The sequence below is a fragment of the Nannospalax galili genome, unplaced genomic scaffold (genome assembly GCF_000622305.1).
Source record: "Nannospalax galili isolate Female #2095 unplaced genomic scaffold, S.galili_v1.0 scaffold1379, whole genome shotgun sequence".
NCBI classification, from domain to species: Eukaryota; Metazoa; Chordata; class Mammalia; order Rodentia; family Spalacidae; genus Nannospalax; species Nannospalax galili.
The window spans coordinates 1,719,998-1,736,692 of record NW_008343573.1 but is presented as its reverse complement, the minus strand read 5'-3'; the positions used below and the strand labels follow the sequence as shown (position 1 = coordinate 1,736,692).

The following is a 16,695-nucleotide window of genomic DNA, read 5'->3' as shown; positions in this document are numbered from 1 at the left end:
AGAGATCCACCTGCCTCTACCTCCCGAGAGCTGGGATTAAAGGCATGCGCCACCACGCCCGGCTCTCATTTACACTTGCATTAGCCCACTCTTCACACTCATCCATTGCAACATTATATATAGAAGACACAAATACACACACACACACACACACACACACACACATCGTCATCGTCATCGTCGTCGTCATCATCATCATCATCATCATCTGGGGTGTATACATACCGGGGAAATGACAAAGAGTTCACTTCCCATAAGATCAAACACTCTTACAGTTCCTGTGCTTTCAGCATAGGCTAGCAGTGTGCAGTCATGACTCCATGCTACCCTTCTCCACTGGGGCTTGGGGTCTTTTGGAACTAGAACAAAAAAAAAAAGAGGAGCTCTTAACAATATTCTATAAAGAGAGTTAACAGTTTTAGCAACCACAATAAAATAAGTATTCAGCAAGTACCTCATCTCCTAAGGATCTCTAATGCTTTAGACAACAGAACAGTTCCCAGAAACCCACTTCAAGTAAGATACAAACCATGGCAAACTCTGCCACATTTACTTTATAAGCAAATCAGCTTACTGCTACCAGAAGTCTGATGAATACTGAGCATACCCTAGACTAGCAAAGGGTCATGAGTAAGTTACTTCAAAATGCCTATGAAATTGAGAACAATCAAAAGCCAGAAACCAGGTCCTTAAACGGTGGATTGCCATATAGGGTCACACACCTAAATGTGGGAGCCTAGAAAAAACTGACAATCGTAAAAGGTCTTTGAACAATGACCAAAAATTAATTCAAAATCAAATGTGTAATAAATCTGAGGTTTTTCTGGTAGCATTCACCCATGCTGCACTGCCCAACTTCACTACAGCCTTAGTTCTGAGCATATAACATGTATACTCTGCACTGTGAAGACCATCACATCTCACAATACCAAAGAATGCTGCCTGAAACACTTCAGATTCGAGGCTATTCTATGTGATGAACTGTACTACTTTACTACATATACAAAATTTTCTGCTCCTACTGAAACATATGCTTTAGTTATAGAAAAATGACTTTTAATATTTTCCTATCATCATCCCTCAGTATGTATCAAATATTTGGTTTGTACCAGGTTAGAATGTTTGATTTAAAAATTATCATTTGAGTTGCTGGCTTGAGTCTCATAAAGAATCATTAAAAGAAGTTTGGGTTCGGGGGGCTGGAGAGATGGCTCAGCAATTAAGAGTACTGACTGCTCTTCTTACAGAGGACCCAGGTTCAATTCCCAACACCCACATGGCGGCTAACAACCATCTGTAATGCCAGTTTCAGGGGAATTTGACACACCTTCTGACCTTCACAGGCATTGCATGACATGGGTGCACTTATATACATGTAGACATAACACACACATAAAATAAAGAATAATATAAATTTTTTAAAAAAGAACTTTGGTTTGGGATTAGCACAGAACTTCCCACAACTTCTAAAATGATCTTAAATATGCTTCTGCCATTTGTACCATATATTTATGTGAAGTACATTCTCATCATTGATAATTATAAAATCAAAATATCAATCAACTCTAAAAAATACTAACAATGTTCTGCATCTTGAAGTATCACATAAGCAAGCACATCCATCCTTGTCTCCTCTTTAATGAATGATAGAATTATATGTATACCAAAGAACTGCTCCAAAATAAACTTATGATTTATAATCAGTAAATGTTTTATTTGTACACATATTTTATATACCTATATTCCTAGAATCACATGAAAATTTCTCAGGCAAACAGGAGTCACAAGTACAAAAAGGTTAAGAAGCCCTGGCCAACAGAATGTGTAGAAAACAATTCCAATCGATTGAGCTCAGCCCCTCTAAATCCAAAACATAAAAGGTCCAACTGAGATCCTTTAAGTATGTCCAATACATATTCCAAGAAGGTACAAACTAAGAAAGAGGATTTAAATATATATAAATATATAGGAAGATGTGCTGGATAGCTTTAGTGTCAACTTGACACACCTGGCTTGAGGGAGCCTCAATCAGGAAATTGCCTCTATTGGACTGGCCTGTGGCCATGTCTGAGGGGCATCTTCTTGGTGAGTGATGTGGGAGGGCCCAGCCCACTGTGGGTGGTGCCACCCCTGGGCAGGTGGGCCTATGCAGCAGGCTGAGCAGGGGCGGGGGGAGCAAGCCAGTAAACAGTGTTCCTCCATGGCCTGTGCTCCAGCTCCTGCCTCCAGGTTCCTGCCCTGAGTTCCTACCTTGGGATCCCTGATGAACTGTGACCTGGGAGATGTAAGACAAATAAACCCTTTCCTCCCCAAGTTGGTAGTAGTCAGAGTATTTTGTCACAGCAATGAAGAAACAAACAAAGAAAGCAGATGATTCAAGAACTGTTCCTAGTCACATATTAAATTTCTGATAATGAATACCTTAATAATCCTAATAAAATCACAGAGGTTGCTCAAAAATGAAAAATAAAACTGCCATGTGATTCAGCCATTTCATTCCTGGTTACATATCCAAAGGAATGAGATATGAGCATGTCTCAGAGGCAGCTGTACGCCTATGTTTATTACATTATTTACAACAGCCAAGAAAGAAAACATGTCTAGTAACTGATGGTCGATAAACAAAATCTGATATGCTCTTTAGCCACAAAAAAGAATGGAATGCCATAATTTGCATCAGCATGGATGAACTAGAGATTGCTATGTTAAGTGAAATAAGGCAAGCACACAAAGACAAGTATTATATGATCAGAATCTAAAAATGTTGATTTCATAGAAACTGAGAGTATACACTGTAGAAGAGGGAGGCAGAAAGATTGTAAGAGCAGGGGTGGTGCATGAACATAAGGAAACAGTTTTTCAGGCCTCTGACAACTTGCTCATATGAACTTACAGCAATGGTGTCAGCATGTACAAGACCCATGCAGACTCAATCAAAAACCCAGCATAGAACTGTGGAAATGGGCAGGAGGCCACAACCTTAGCCGAAGAACTATTGTCAACTGCTTACTGCTGGGTAAGGAAGAGCTGATCTTCTTTAAGGGAGTGACACTAGATAAACTGACTAGGCTCCAGTGGATGAATTTGTACCAAGGGACATCTAGGTACAAAAGCTTGACTCAATAGTCTGTAACATATATGACAAAATGCATGAAATCGAGTGAGGGAGGGGGAACTATAGGAAGGTGCTGATGGGGAAAGGGGTCTAAATATGATTAAGATGTATTGGATAGGGGCTGGAGAGATGGCTCAGCAGTTAAGAGCACTGACTGCTCTTGCAGAAGACCTGGGTTCAATTCCCAGCGCCCACATGGTGGCTAGGAATCGTCCTTAACTCCAGTTCCAGGGGAATCCGAAACTCTCTTCTGACCTCCATGGCACTGGACAACACAGGTGCAATCACATACATGCAGGCAATACACGCATACACATAAAATAAAAATAATAAATAAAAAAGATGTATTGGATGAAATGCACAAAAATTCAATTAAAAAATAAACATTTTAAAAAATTGACAGTACAGCAGTGGTTACCAGAAGCTAGAAAGAATAGCAGGCAGGAAAAGATGAGGACAGGTTGATTGATGGGGACCAAGTTACAAAAAAATGCACAGTCCTCTGATTCTTTGCTACTATAAGCCAGGTTCGTCACACCTTGTTTAGAGTCTTACAATAGCGTTGTAAGCAGTCTTCCCTCTGTAATAGGGCACCTTCTTGACAATAGCTATGTCATGTTAAAGTTTAGGCTGGTTCTAGTCTCTGAAATTATCAGGCAGTTGGCCCAGGGTATGAGAACACACATCAGCTGGACCCCAGTTGTCTTGGGAACAGGTCAGCACGTCCTGGAGTGCACCTGCTAACTGCAGACTTATGGCTCTGTAGGTTATGTTTGGCTTGCTTCTGCAAATTAGTAATTATTACTTAAGAGAATAGAAATTGTTAAGGGGGCTTTGTACCTATAAGATTGGGAACTTAAAACTTTTCACCCCCGGTTAAGGTTTCTCTATATAAAAGCTTACCCTAGAGATGGCACAGGACTACACATGGGTTCCAACACCCTTGTGTAGCTGCTAGCCAGCAACAACTCATCCTGCAAAACTTTGAGTGGTCTTCTCTGGCAAAGCACCACATAATACCTCTTTCAGTCTCTTATCCTCGTTTCCTTCCTGGACATAATTCAAAGACAACATTTTCAAAAAGGAAGGTGAACAAATCACATCTTCCTACTGCCTTGAAATCCCTGATGAGTCCATATTCTCAACAATGTGAAGTGCAGCAGACCATTGTAGCTCTCTAGCTTTCCTTCCCACCACTTCCTCTACCGAACACCCACCTCACCACCATCTGGCAAATAAGTACATCTGTGCCTTTCAGACACTTTGCTGCCTCTGCCTGGACAGTTCCTCTCCAACAGTACTCCTCCTTCAGAATGAACAGCACTTTTCTATGTACCTCAAATACCAAGCATACATTCTTTCATAGCACTTACCACATCAGATCATGTTGCTTACATAACTATCAGCCACACAAGTCTCAGAGATCCTAAAAACCAGAGAATATGTCCTATCAACATGGCTATCCCAGGTCTTAGAACAAAAAGTATTGTTCTGTTAATGAGAGAACCTTAAGTTTCTCAGGAAATCCACACCAATGGGGGAGAAAGGTAATGGAAATGCTTACCATCCCTCAACAACACCAATCAAATCTGAGTTAATAGAATCTTCTCTCTGCCTAAAAAAGGTACTATCCAGAATTCGTAATTCCCTTGTCCTCTCAAAAATATATTTTAAATATAGGAAATTACAGCAGAAATCAGTGAGTTTCTTCTTTTTGTCTATTTTTCAGTGCATTAAAAGTATACAAAACAGCTAAAGAGAAATCTTTGAACAACAGAGATGACAGATTTTACTGGATGCTAACAAGATACCACATAAACTTTGTAAACATCACTTCTTAATGGGAATAAAATGAAAAGGAAAACAGCTTCTTGTAGTCAGGCAGTTAAGACAAAACACCAAACTTGGAACAGTCAGACACAAAATGATAAATGACACAAGGATAAATACAGATGCTACATAAAAACCACAAGAGAACAACTCGCCTTAAAAATATTTATGTGCTAAGGAAACACTACAGTTATCCATTATTATTGTTTTACCTGTGATAACAGAATTTTCTTATTTCATTTTGATGGGACAAACAGATTTATGAAATACATTTGTTTTCTGTCTGAAATAAGTTCCATCCAAAAGGGATTTGCTTTGACTATTACCTCTGGTTAGAAACAGTAACTCCAGAAAACTCAGCATGTATTCTGACCCAGATAAACATATCTTTCATTACAAAATAATACTTTACAAAAAATGTGAAAATACCTTATCACTGGATTTTTCCAGCCACCTTTGTGGTTTGTGAAAGAAATGAAAAGTATAGACCAATTCCAAGCGAATGTCAAAAGACTGGACAACAAAAATTTCTGAAGAGTGTTCAAAAACACCGATGGTAAAATTCACTGAAACTCAACAGCTGGCACTGTTTACACCTAATCAGCTTCTCGGGTGCAGCCCTGTGCAGTCCCAAGTTCTTTCCCACCTTAGAGACTGTTCTCTCTGCTGCTCTCTTTTCCCTGAACCCTTTGCTGATTTCTCATCTTCCAAGTCTCACTTCAAATCTAGCATCTCAGGAGGCATTCTCTCATTCCTCTCAGCGGCCTCTAAACCCATCTACTCTCAACCACTCCAAGGACTTCATTTCCCTCACACCTTTTTTCTAACTGCATTATTTATCAATTTATAAATTCCGAAATGTCAGGAGCTATGTCCATGTCGTCCTCAACTTTCCTCTTTCTATTCTTAGTTTGTATCTTCTTGGAATATAGATTGGATATATTTAAAAGATCTCAGTTGGATTTTTTTTCTGTTTTGGATTTAGAGCAGCTGAGCTCAGTAGACATGAATTCTTTTCTACCAGTTCTGGTAGTACATAAAGGACACTCAACTGCTAAATTTCAATCTAGTGCCAATTATATACATTAGAAATGGAAAAACCAAGAATTTTAAAATAGGGAAACTTAGATCAATGAAGCTGCAGCATCTTCAGCTGCTAAATGAAGAGTTCAAGGTACACTCTCTTGCATACATCCTTTCACTGACAAGTCATGAATCAGAGAACAAGAACAATTAGTGGGAACAGAAAGACATACAGAAAAGCTAAATACACAAAACAGTTTACAATCTATACACAAAAGGTCTAAGCATAAGAACTTTTCAGTTTATATGAAAAAAAAGTGACCAGCATAGCTACAAAGAAAGAAAGAGGAAGAGAAATGGAAAGGGAAAGGAAAGGAAGAAGGGAGGGAAAGAGGGACGGAATGAGGGAGGATGGGATATTCTTAGTGGGATATTCTTCTTAAACAAATTTAAGATGATTAATTGGGTAAATAAAAAGGCAAGTAATCTAAAAGGAATATAGGGAAAAGAATCTAATAATTTACTAAAATAAAAACCACCACTAAATATATGTTCTGATATTAAAGATATGCAAATTAAAATGAGATGCTTTTTCCTTTCCTGTCAGTATGAATATTAATTTACAAAGTAGATAGATGTCTTAGCTACTTTCTATTTCTGAGATAAAAACACTGACCAAAACTACCTGGAGGGGGGAAAGGGTTTATTTCACCTTCAGCTTACAGTTCATCATGGAGGGGAACCAGGGCAGGAGCTCAGGGCAGGAATTGAAGCACAGACCACGGAAGTAAGCTGCTTCCTGGCTTGCTCATCTGGCCTGTACTCAGCCTGCTTTCTAATATAACCAAGGGCCACCTGCCCAGAGGTGGTACCACCCAGTGGGCTGGGTCCTCCCACCTTAGTGGGAATAAGGATGGGATTTAAATTTGCATTGTGAATCAGGCAAATGTATAATGAGGGCTTCACCTTGATTTTCTGCAACTTGAGCTCTATGGTTGCTGGAGAGAAGACTCTCTTCCAGGGCACACTTAGAAACCTTCAGACTGCTGATGAGAATCTGGATCTAGTTAATTTTATCACTGAGCTCATTCTTTTCCTCTATCACTTTATCCAGAGATGGTTGCTAGAAGCAACCATCCAGCATTATTATTTTCCTTATTTTTCTACAAATTGTCAAATGTTTTATATAGTCATTAAATTCCTTCTCACAAGAGGTGAATCAGAAGACACAAATGCATTTATCCTCATAATTTCTTTAAATGTTCACACCATGGATCTTCAATGCCCTTCATGCTACAGGGGAATCTTTAGTAGGTTTCCATGAGTTGGAGAGCCTGATCCAGATACCATCAGCAAGTCCATTAAAAAAAAAAAATTCATGCTTTCAATTCTGTTTCTCTAGAACTACTCCTGGAAGCTATCCAGCACAATAGGTAAATTCTCATCTTCAAAACACAATACCAGAGCCGGACATGGTGGTACATGCCTTTGATCCCAGCATTTGGGAGGCAGAGGCAGGTGCATCTCTGTGAGTTCAAGGCCAGACTAGCCTACAGTTCTAGGCCAGCTGAACTACAGGAAAACCCTGTCTTAAAAATAAACCAATAAAACACAGTACTAATAGCTACACAATAGCCAGTTATATGTGAAACATTCACCAAAACAGAACATATGCTAGGCCATAAATCAAGTTTTAAATCAAAAACAGTAAAAATCATACTGCATATAACAGAATTAAGTTATATGTAAAAGAAATGGATGCTAATATTTGAGTGGGCTTAAATGCTTATATAAGAGAAATTTAAACTTAATTATCTAAACTTCCATGTTCCATCTTACAAAATAAGAGCAATTTAAACCTAGTATGCAGAAGGAAAAAATGATAAAGACAAAAATCAAGGAAAATAAACAATAAAAAAGAAATCACTAACAACCAAAGTTTTATCACTGAATAATAGTAACTAACTAATAAAAACAGGCAGATTTAAGTTATAAATATCAGAAATAACAGAAGAGACATCAGTACAGAGCCAACAGGCAGTAAAAATAATAGAGAATATTATAAATAACTTTAAGCCTATAAATTGTACAATTCAAAGCAAAATTTAACACAAAAGCCAAAATCTGAAGAGCTTTACAGATCTATTTTTAAAATTGAATTAACTTAAGCTGGCTTACAAACAAAACTGCAATTTTCTCTCATGAACTGCATAAAACATTTAAGGAAGAAATAAGTTGAATTCTATACAATATCTTTCAGAAAATAAGGAAGGAGGGAGCACTGGCCACTCCTATTCTGAGGCCAAAACTATGGCAATATAAAACCAGAAATATATTAAAACAATCGACATATCCTCATGAATATAAGTGCAATATTCTGATGCCTATGTCTGCATAAAGGCCTAATAACAGCTTTGCATTTGTGGAATCAAATACAATACAAAGTTTCTTACTACTCGGAGATCAATTTTATAGGCACCTTTAGAATTATCTGGATCATTTGAAGGCCTGTGTCCAAACACCTAGGATGTTATCTAGTAGAAAAAAGTCAAAAAGGAAACTTTGGAAAGTTCCTCTTTAACTTCAGCCTAAAAAAAAGAGTTCACAAACCAGGTGTGATGGCGCACACCTTTAATCCCAGCACTCGGGAGGCAGAGGCAGGCCGATCTCTGAGTTCAAGGCCACCCTGGTCTACATAGTGAGTTCCAGGACAGCTAGGGCTAAAGAGAAACCCTTTCTCAAAAAACCAAAAAAAAAAAAAAAAGAGTCTTTAAGTAAATACTTCTGTAGAACATATTCTCTAACAGGTACTACAGAAAACTTCTGAAAAACTAAATAGTAGAACACAGTATTTATCTCTTGACTGTGTGCTCATGTGTGTGTGTGTGTGTGTGTGTGTGTGTGTGTGTGTGTGTGTTTAAGACAAGGTCTTCCTGTCGTGGGAGCTGGCCTGGAACTCACTATGTAGGCCAGGCTGGCCTTGAACTCACAGAGATCCACCCACCTCTGCCTCTTGAGTGTTGGGATTAAAGGCATGAGCCACCATGCCCAGTATGTTCATTTTTATTCTACTTTTGCTCATTCATAGTTGCTATTAAAAATGTAAATATTTTCAATATGAAAAATTATTTTCTCTAAAAATAAACAAGAGGAGAAAATGGCTGTCCTACAATCTGAAGCACATTTTGAAAATGGAATATTTCATCTCACAGCCTGGGCATCTCAAATAGTCCAGATTTCCCAATATTTTTTGTGTCAAGACACACATTAAAAAATTGTCTTCAAGTCGGGTATGGTGGTGCATGACTGTAGTCCCAGCATTCGGGAGACAGAGGCTGCTAGATCTCTGTTGAGTCCAAGGCCAGCCTGGTCTACATAGTAAGTTCCAGGACAGCTGGGGCTACAGGAAGACGCTGTCTCAAAAACACAAAACACACACACAAAAAAAAAATCACGTCTAGATGGCATCTAACTAATGAGGTTCCTGGAAGCCAAAGGTAACCAGCTGTCAGTATCCACCCTGCCCCTAGAAGGATGATGGGCTCTCTCAGCATTCCTACAGTAGACAAGAAAACTCTGTCTCAAAATCAGACATGAGAAAAATCTGTTAACATAGAACATCTCTTATTTTTAAAAGTCTAATTCCATGAGTTATTTTTAGGTCATTATTTAAGACAGAAAAAAGATTAAATTACCATATCTATTTGCCTGGCAAGCAGATCCAAAACAAGTTGCACTCCACATTTCGAACATTCTCAAATGGCCTATCTTTTATAGAACAATAATTGAAAAATATCAAAGTGGAACCAAATAGCTCCTACTTCAGTTTGCAGACTCTGCAATATCTAGTTTCAAAAATGCATTAACCACAATCTGGCTCTTTTTCTCCAGGCACACACATGAAATATCATTTGGCATATGGGAGCTATTCCCATAAAGATGAGTCAGATAATAAGCAAATGATCATTACCTCACATTATACAAAATGGAAAGAAGCCATTAATGCAGCATTAAGGTCATAAATTCACACATTCAGAAGCCAACAAAATAAAGCATTAGTTCTCAATGCTTTAGCTCATCTATGCTGCCACATTAACTGTACACACTAAAAATTCTAACACACATAATTTGTGTGAAATACGGAACAGTTACACTTCCCATTTTCATGTTAACTTGTAGCTTTTCAGTTACTTACTGGCTAAGAGCAGGTACCTAATGCCAAAGCTCAAAAGGAAACACCCCCCCACCCCCATACATCTGGATCATTCCAATACTCTGAGCATGCTCCTAAGAAGCCTATCTCACTCCCCAAGCCTTAACCCAGCAAAAACACTGCATTGGTAAACAAGCATTTGAATAGTCCACATTCTTCTTCTGGAGACTTTTTGATCCTTATACATCCTTTAAATCAGATCTGACCTAATCTACTAACTACAGCTTGAAGAGAGTGCAGGAAGCAAATTCAGAATATGCCAGAGCTCCAGCTTTTAGATAGTCATACTTAAACACTATCTTTCTTTACACTATCCTCAAGAAGATAATCCTCAAAAAGGGCTTCTGATCAATACATATGGTCCTATTCCTGGTGGACATACACACAGTACACACCAGGAACACAAAGCATAACATGACAAGTACACAAAAATGCACAAATACAGTAGAGCATACAAAACATACCAATACATATCTATTCTTATGAGTTTCTAAAATTAATAATAGACAAACATATGCTCATTCATAAAAATCTCTTCACTAGTTACCAAGTGGTATTACCAACTTAAGAGAGTGGGAAAATCCATGTGACTACCATCTATCAGGAACATACTGAGCACTAGGAATCTTTTTAAGGGCTGAGTTAAAGAAGACCCCTCCCTTCAAGGAATTCACAATCTTGAAAGCTGGGCTTTCTTTTTAATTCCATTGATCATTGGTGCAATAGGGATTAGATACGACTACCCACTGAATACATTTTTCATATTTAACCACTTAGAAAAATTGATTTTTGTTCAATTTGTTTCATAACCTGAAATTTTTCCCCTTTTTTTCTTCGGTTCAAAATTATATCAAAATAATTCTATTATACTATAATTCAATACGTAAATTGTATTGTGCTTTATAAAGTATGGTTTTTAAAATAAAATTTTAAAAAATTTACAATCTGTTATGGTTTGAGGATGAACTATTCCTCACAGGATTAGGTATCTGAACATGTATTTGGTCCCCAGGTGGTGGTGCTACTTGGGAAGTTGTGGAAAGCAGATCACTAGCAGGTAGGCCTTTAAGTTCTAAAGCCCCATCCTGCTTCCTGCCTCCCCCTGCTTCCTTCTCCCCACTTCCTGCCTCCCACCTCCAGAATGTTTCCGGTCTCCTGAGAGCCATGCCTCTCTAGTCTAGTGGGCTATACCATCAGCCAGAATAAATTCTTTCATCCTTCTACCAAGCAATGACAAAAGTAATACACAATCTAATTGGAAATCAGAAAACTAAACAATTACAAAAGGAAAGTAAGTTGGGGCTAATGTTGAGATATAGTCACAAACAAATACCAGGGAAACATGAATACATACCAACGGTGGGGGAAAGGCAAGGAGAAAAGGTCTGCAAAAAGGGCTGATATTTCAAATGCAGGACTAATTAAGTCAATGTAAGGCAGGGGCTCCATGACAGAAGAGACTGTATCATGGCAAGAAAAGCACAGTGAGAGCATAGGTTTTACATGAGAGCACAGGACCTATGGCTCTTGTACCCTGAGTTAGAAAATATGAACTTGGGGCTGGAGAGATGGCTCAGAGGTTAAGAGCACTGACTGCTCTTGCAGAGGACCCGGGTTCGATTCCCAGCACCCACATGGCAACTACGAACTGTCCTTAACTCCAGTTCCAGAGGAATCCGAAGCCCTCTTCTGACCTCCACAGCATTGCATGACATGGGTGCCCTCACATACATGCAGACAATACACTCATACACATAAAATAAAAAAAATAAAATATTTTAAAAGGAAAATATGAACTTTACTCCACAGTCAATAGCAATCAACTGAGAAATTTTCGGTAGAAGTAACAGTAATAACAATAGCTTAACACACTGGACATGGTGGCACACACCTTTAATCCTAGCACTTGGGAGGCAGAGGCAGGTGGATCTCTGTGAGTTTGAGGGAACCTGATCTACATAGCAAGTTCCAGGCCCACTGGGTGCTACAGGGAAACCTTGTCTCAAAAAGACCAAAAAAACAGCTTAACACTTCCTAAGTAGTTATTATGTGTGACTATGTGAAGTTTTACGGTTTTACACACATTACCTCATATAATTTCTCCATAACTCAATCTTTTAAAATTATGTGCATAGTCCATACAAGTGAGACTCCAAGAGTGTGTTAGGTTTCTGTCAAAATACCTGAGATAATGAACTTTTAAGGAAAAATTAGTAAGAAGAATCAAATCCCAGACTGTTTTACTAGTTTTTATCTGAACAACTCTGAACTTACAATATTTATCTCCACCGGGCGTGGTGGTACAGGCCTTTAATCACAGCACTCAGGAGGCAGAGGCAGGCAGATCTCAGTGAGTTCAAGGCCATTCTGGTCTACATAGTGAGTTCTAGGACAGCTGGGGCTACAAAGAGACCCTGTCTCAAAAAGCCAAAAAAAAAAAAAAAAGAAAACAAATCAATTTTTACTTTGCCTATCTTAAAGCAAAATACATAAAAATCAAGAAGAATCAATTATAATTTCTCTGTGGTGTTTAATAAAGTCATAAAAAGTCTTATTAGTAAATGCTTACTTAATTTCTACTCAAACTTTAAAGAAAAATTGTAAAACATTACAGATTTAAACTTTTTTTATTTTTCAGTATTTTGGCATACCTTGACATTTCCCAATAATTGATGTAAAATCATCTTTGGCAGATCTGCAAAATATACAATAAATCAATGCAACAGTTTTAAACTAACAACACTCATATGTAAGTCTAGGAAACACCACAGATACTGTGGTCTAGACAGCTTCTATATACAACAGTAAATCGTTCCTTCTATCATAGAGGTAGATGGTTTTACCTCTCAAATTACATTCTTCTATTAAAAACACTCTTCTTACTGTTAGAGAAATGGGACTGCCTTGGGAAACAGTGGCAGCAGAAGTGAGCTTGGACACACTCTGCTAAAGCAACAGCAGTATCTGGAGCATGCTCCCAAAGGATCTGAGTCAGTAAATTTAGGATGGGAACCAAGTAAAAACATTTTGTAAAGCTCAAGTGATACTAGTTAAGAACCACTACTCTATATACCATACTACAAAGTCTTATCACACAGGAAAAAAAAAATCTTATTTTAATAACTCACAAAGTCTAAACCAGTGGCCAATTCGCAATCTGTGACTTTGAAATGCATTACAAAGTAGTACAATCATTCTAAACTATGTTCAAAACTGAAAACTGGTGAACCTTCTAGCACATAATTTAGCAACAATTACCAAAAACTTTAATGTCTAAAGCATTTCACCTAGTAATTTGACTTCTATAAAGTTCCTCCCAGGAAATAATTACAAATTTATATAGTTATCAAGGAAATTAATGCAGTCTAATTTATAAAGGAGAAAAACATATTGAGGATTAAAAGATTAATTAAATTTTCTACTCATATTCAATGAAATATTATGTAATTAGTCTACCTGACATGGAAAGATGTTCATAATACATTAATTTCAAAGGTTACCCAGAAATAAGTAATATAAATTAAAGGATATAAATTAAATTTATAAATCACAGGAGCAATTCACAAGTTGGTATCAAATAGAATATACAAAATTATTATTCACTAATGATACATATTTATATATACACATTGAAAAGACAAGTTTCAAAGAACATACACCAAAATAATAATAGTAAACAACATCAGATAGTCAAATACTAGGTAATTTCTAGCTCCTTCCCTCTACTTAACTGGATTTTCTAAATAATTTCTATAGTGACTAAGCATTACTTTTTAAATAATTTGGAAAAGTGTTAATATTTTTCTCTATTTTTCAAATATTGTTAGGTTGTGACTACCAAGGATTATAAATGCAGGAATAAATTTCCTCAAGACCACAGACTCAGCTGCCAAGCAGAATATGGCAGGAAAAATTCACTCTTTGAAATGAAGTTGATCTGATTCCAGCTCATTCTGTGTGACCTGGACAAAGAATTTAGCACTGTAAATAAAATGGGATGACAGCACCCTCACATAGCTTAGGAAAAATACTAAATGAGAGTTCAGTAAATGTTCATTACTTTCATCCTTATACCATTTCCCTTGGTTAGAGGAGATGGGGAGGTGTGTGTCTGTCTGTTTGTGTCTCTGTGTGTATATGTGTATAGCTCTGCTTTTAAAACTTCATAAATTATTCATTGGAAACAGTTATACAAACTTTGGGAGTAGGAATATTTATGTATCTTTTTCCTAAGAGTCTCTTCATGTTTTCTGTTGTGCTCTTTGACCGCTTCTAATTAGTTCCCACATTTATAGAAGCCAATAATCATAAGAAATTATTACTTCACTATTTAGGAAGTAAGGAAGCACATACTAACCATTTATAATTGGTAGCTGCTGCCAAATTAAAATGAAAGAAGCAATTCACAAGTTGTTTTTTATCCAACCAGCACAAGCAAGTTAAGGATGTCATGCTACAGGAAGTGACTAATAGCATTCAACACCACAAAAATAAAACTGGAAAACATCAACTCAAGTACTATGCTAAGCTATCTCTCAAAATTAAATTGCTCTAGCTTTTCATTTTTCTTAAGAACCATTTCCTCTTTAACTGCATCCTAATAGCAAATAATGGCTTGCGTGAGTAGAATCATCTTTCATACTCTAAACCTACCAAGACATATGTATTTACTGAACACCTATACTCAGTGTTACTACAGTTACTACTGAGGCAATCTCACATTGCACATCACCATGGTTTGAATGTAAAATGTTTTCCATAAGCCCATGTTCTCGAACACTTGGTCCCTAGCTGGTGGCTGTGTTTGAGAAAGTTGTGGAACCTTCAGGAGGCAGAAATTTGCTTAGGGAAAGGAGTCACTGGGGGGAAGCCTTGAGATTTTATAGCCTGGCCCCCACTTCATGTTCTCTTTCTACTTCCTGACTCCTGATGCAATATGACCAGCCAGCCTCATGCTCCTGCATTCCCACCATGATGGACTGTATCTCCTTGAAAGGGTAAACCAGAAGAAACTCTTTCTTCCTTAAGTTGCTTTGGTCAGGTTTTTGTCTCAACAGCATATGAAGTAAAAAAGACATATGTGTTCTTCACTGTGGTAGATAGGATGACTATGGATGAGAAAGAAGTGTCTTTAAAATTCAAAATAGATTCATGGTAGCACACACCTGTAATCCCAGCACTAAGAAGACTGAGGCAGTAGGATGGGGCCAGCCTGAGTCACACAGAAAGGGCCTGTCTCAAAATCAAAAGCTAAACAAATATTCAAGGATAATCACTCTTCATAAGAGTTTACTTTGGGGATCTCCTTGTCCTTTTTCTGTTGATCATTCCTCGTCTGTTGAAAAACACTTCCTTATAGGTTACTGCAAAATCAATACACATGCCTATGTTCATTCACCACATGCAACTGAATACCAACTCTGAGCAGTATAATAGACTATGCCCCTCATAATTCCCTCTCAGCATCTTTCTTCCTATTCCACTAGCAAAGACCGCACTTATTCATCACACGTAAACTAATAATTCCTAGTATGTTCATGGAAATGGCAAACAGGGAGTGACTTTGTTGGGGGGAGGTGGGGAAAGGGGGTAAGGAGTGCTGGGGATTGAACTCATGGCCCTGCACTAGATACGGAAGCGCTCTACCATTGATCTGCATCTTCAACCCTATGTTTATGTAAATATATCATACTGGGAAAAAGAGACAATCCCCAATTGCAAAGAAAACACAATAAAATCAGAGGTGCAGACTTCTGGTCCCATTTGCCCTGAGTTCCTGGTAAACAGTGCATGCTGGAGTTGTAGAACACAGAGGTCCTAAAACATAACGGGGAACACACAAACACTTATGGCAAAGCACAACACAGGTGAAGCAGAGAGCACAGAACCTGAAGCTACAAGAGCAGAACTGGATTTTTGGAGCCTACCATTTAAACATGCCAATTCCACATGTCTACAGTGAAGGAAAATCTACAAAATCTCCCAGGATTAGATTGCACTTGCAAATAATCTTTTCATCAAATTTTTCATTAACAAATTCTATTAATTCTTGGTCAAATTCTTCTCCTCAGGACTAAATATCTATCTTGACACCAAACACATGCCCTGAGTTTTACAATGAAAATCATTTCATCAATCTTCTCTTTTCAAGGGAAAAAAAAATGAAACAAATACTTTGTCTATGAACTGCTGTTTATAAGTAAGTTATACTATGAGTTCATTTCTCAAAAGCCGCTTCACAGTACTGCAGCAAATGGAAGAGAAACTGTTAGCTCATTCCTACAAGCAATGTAAATTCAAACACTGCCAATTTGATGCTGGATGATGTAAAAAAAAAAAAAATAGCCCATCATTTTACATAATTTGGAATGGAAAGGTTGTCAGCACAGCCATCATCATTACTTTCGTGGCTTATAAGGAATCAGAAAGCCTCCCCACCTGAACCAGTGCCCAGAATGGGGAAGACCTTCTTTATACTCCCCAAAAAGTTGAGGGAGCCCAGTCCTGCTTGGAT

General features: G+C 37.7%; 1 protein-coding gene across 1 annotated transcript in view; it reads right to left on the bottom strand.

Moving 5' to 3' along the window:
* Positions 1-16,695, bottom strand: part of LOC103739398 (neuroblastoma-amplified sequence-like) — a 165,653-nt gene that overhangs the window by 135,325 nt on the left and 13,633 nt on the right. The window contains exons 6-7 of the mRNA XM_008839774.3: positions 12,833-12,876; positions 226-359 (exon numbers count right to left, since the gene is read on the bottom strand). Coding sequence (XP_008837996.2) covers positions 226-359; positions 12,833-12,876 — 178 coding nt within the window. The remainder of the gene's footprint in view (positions 1-225; positions 360-12,832; positions 12,877-16,695) is intronic.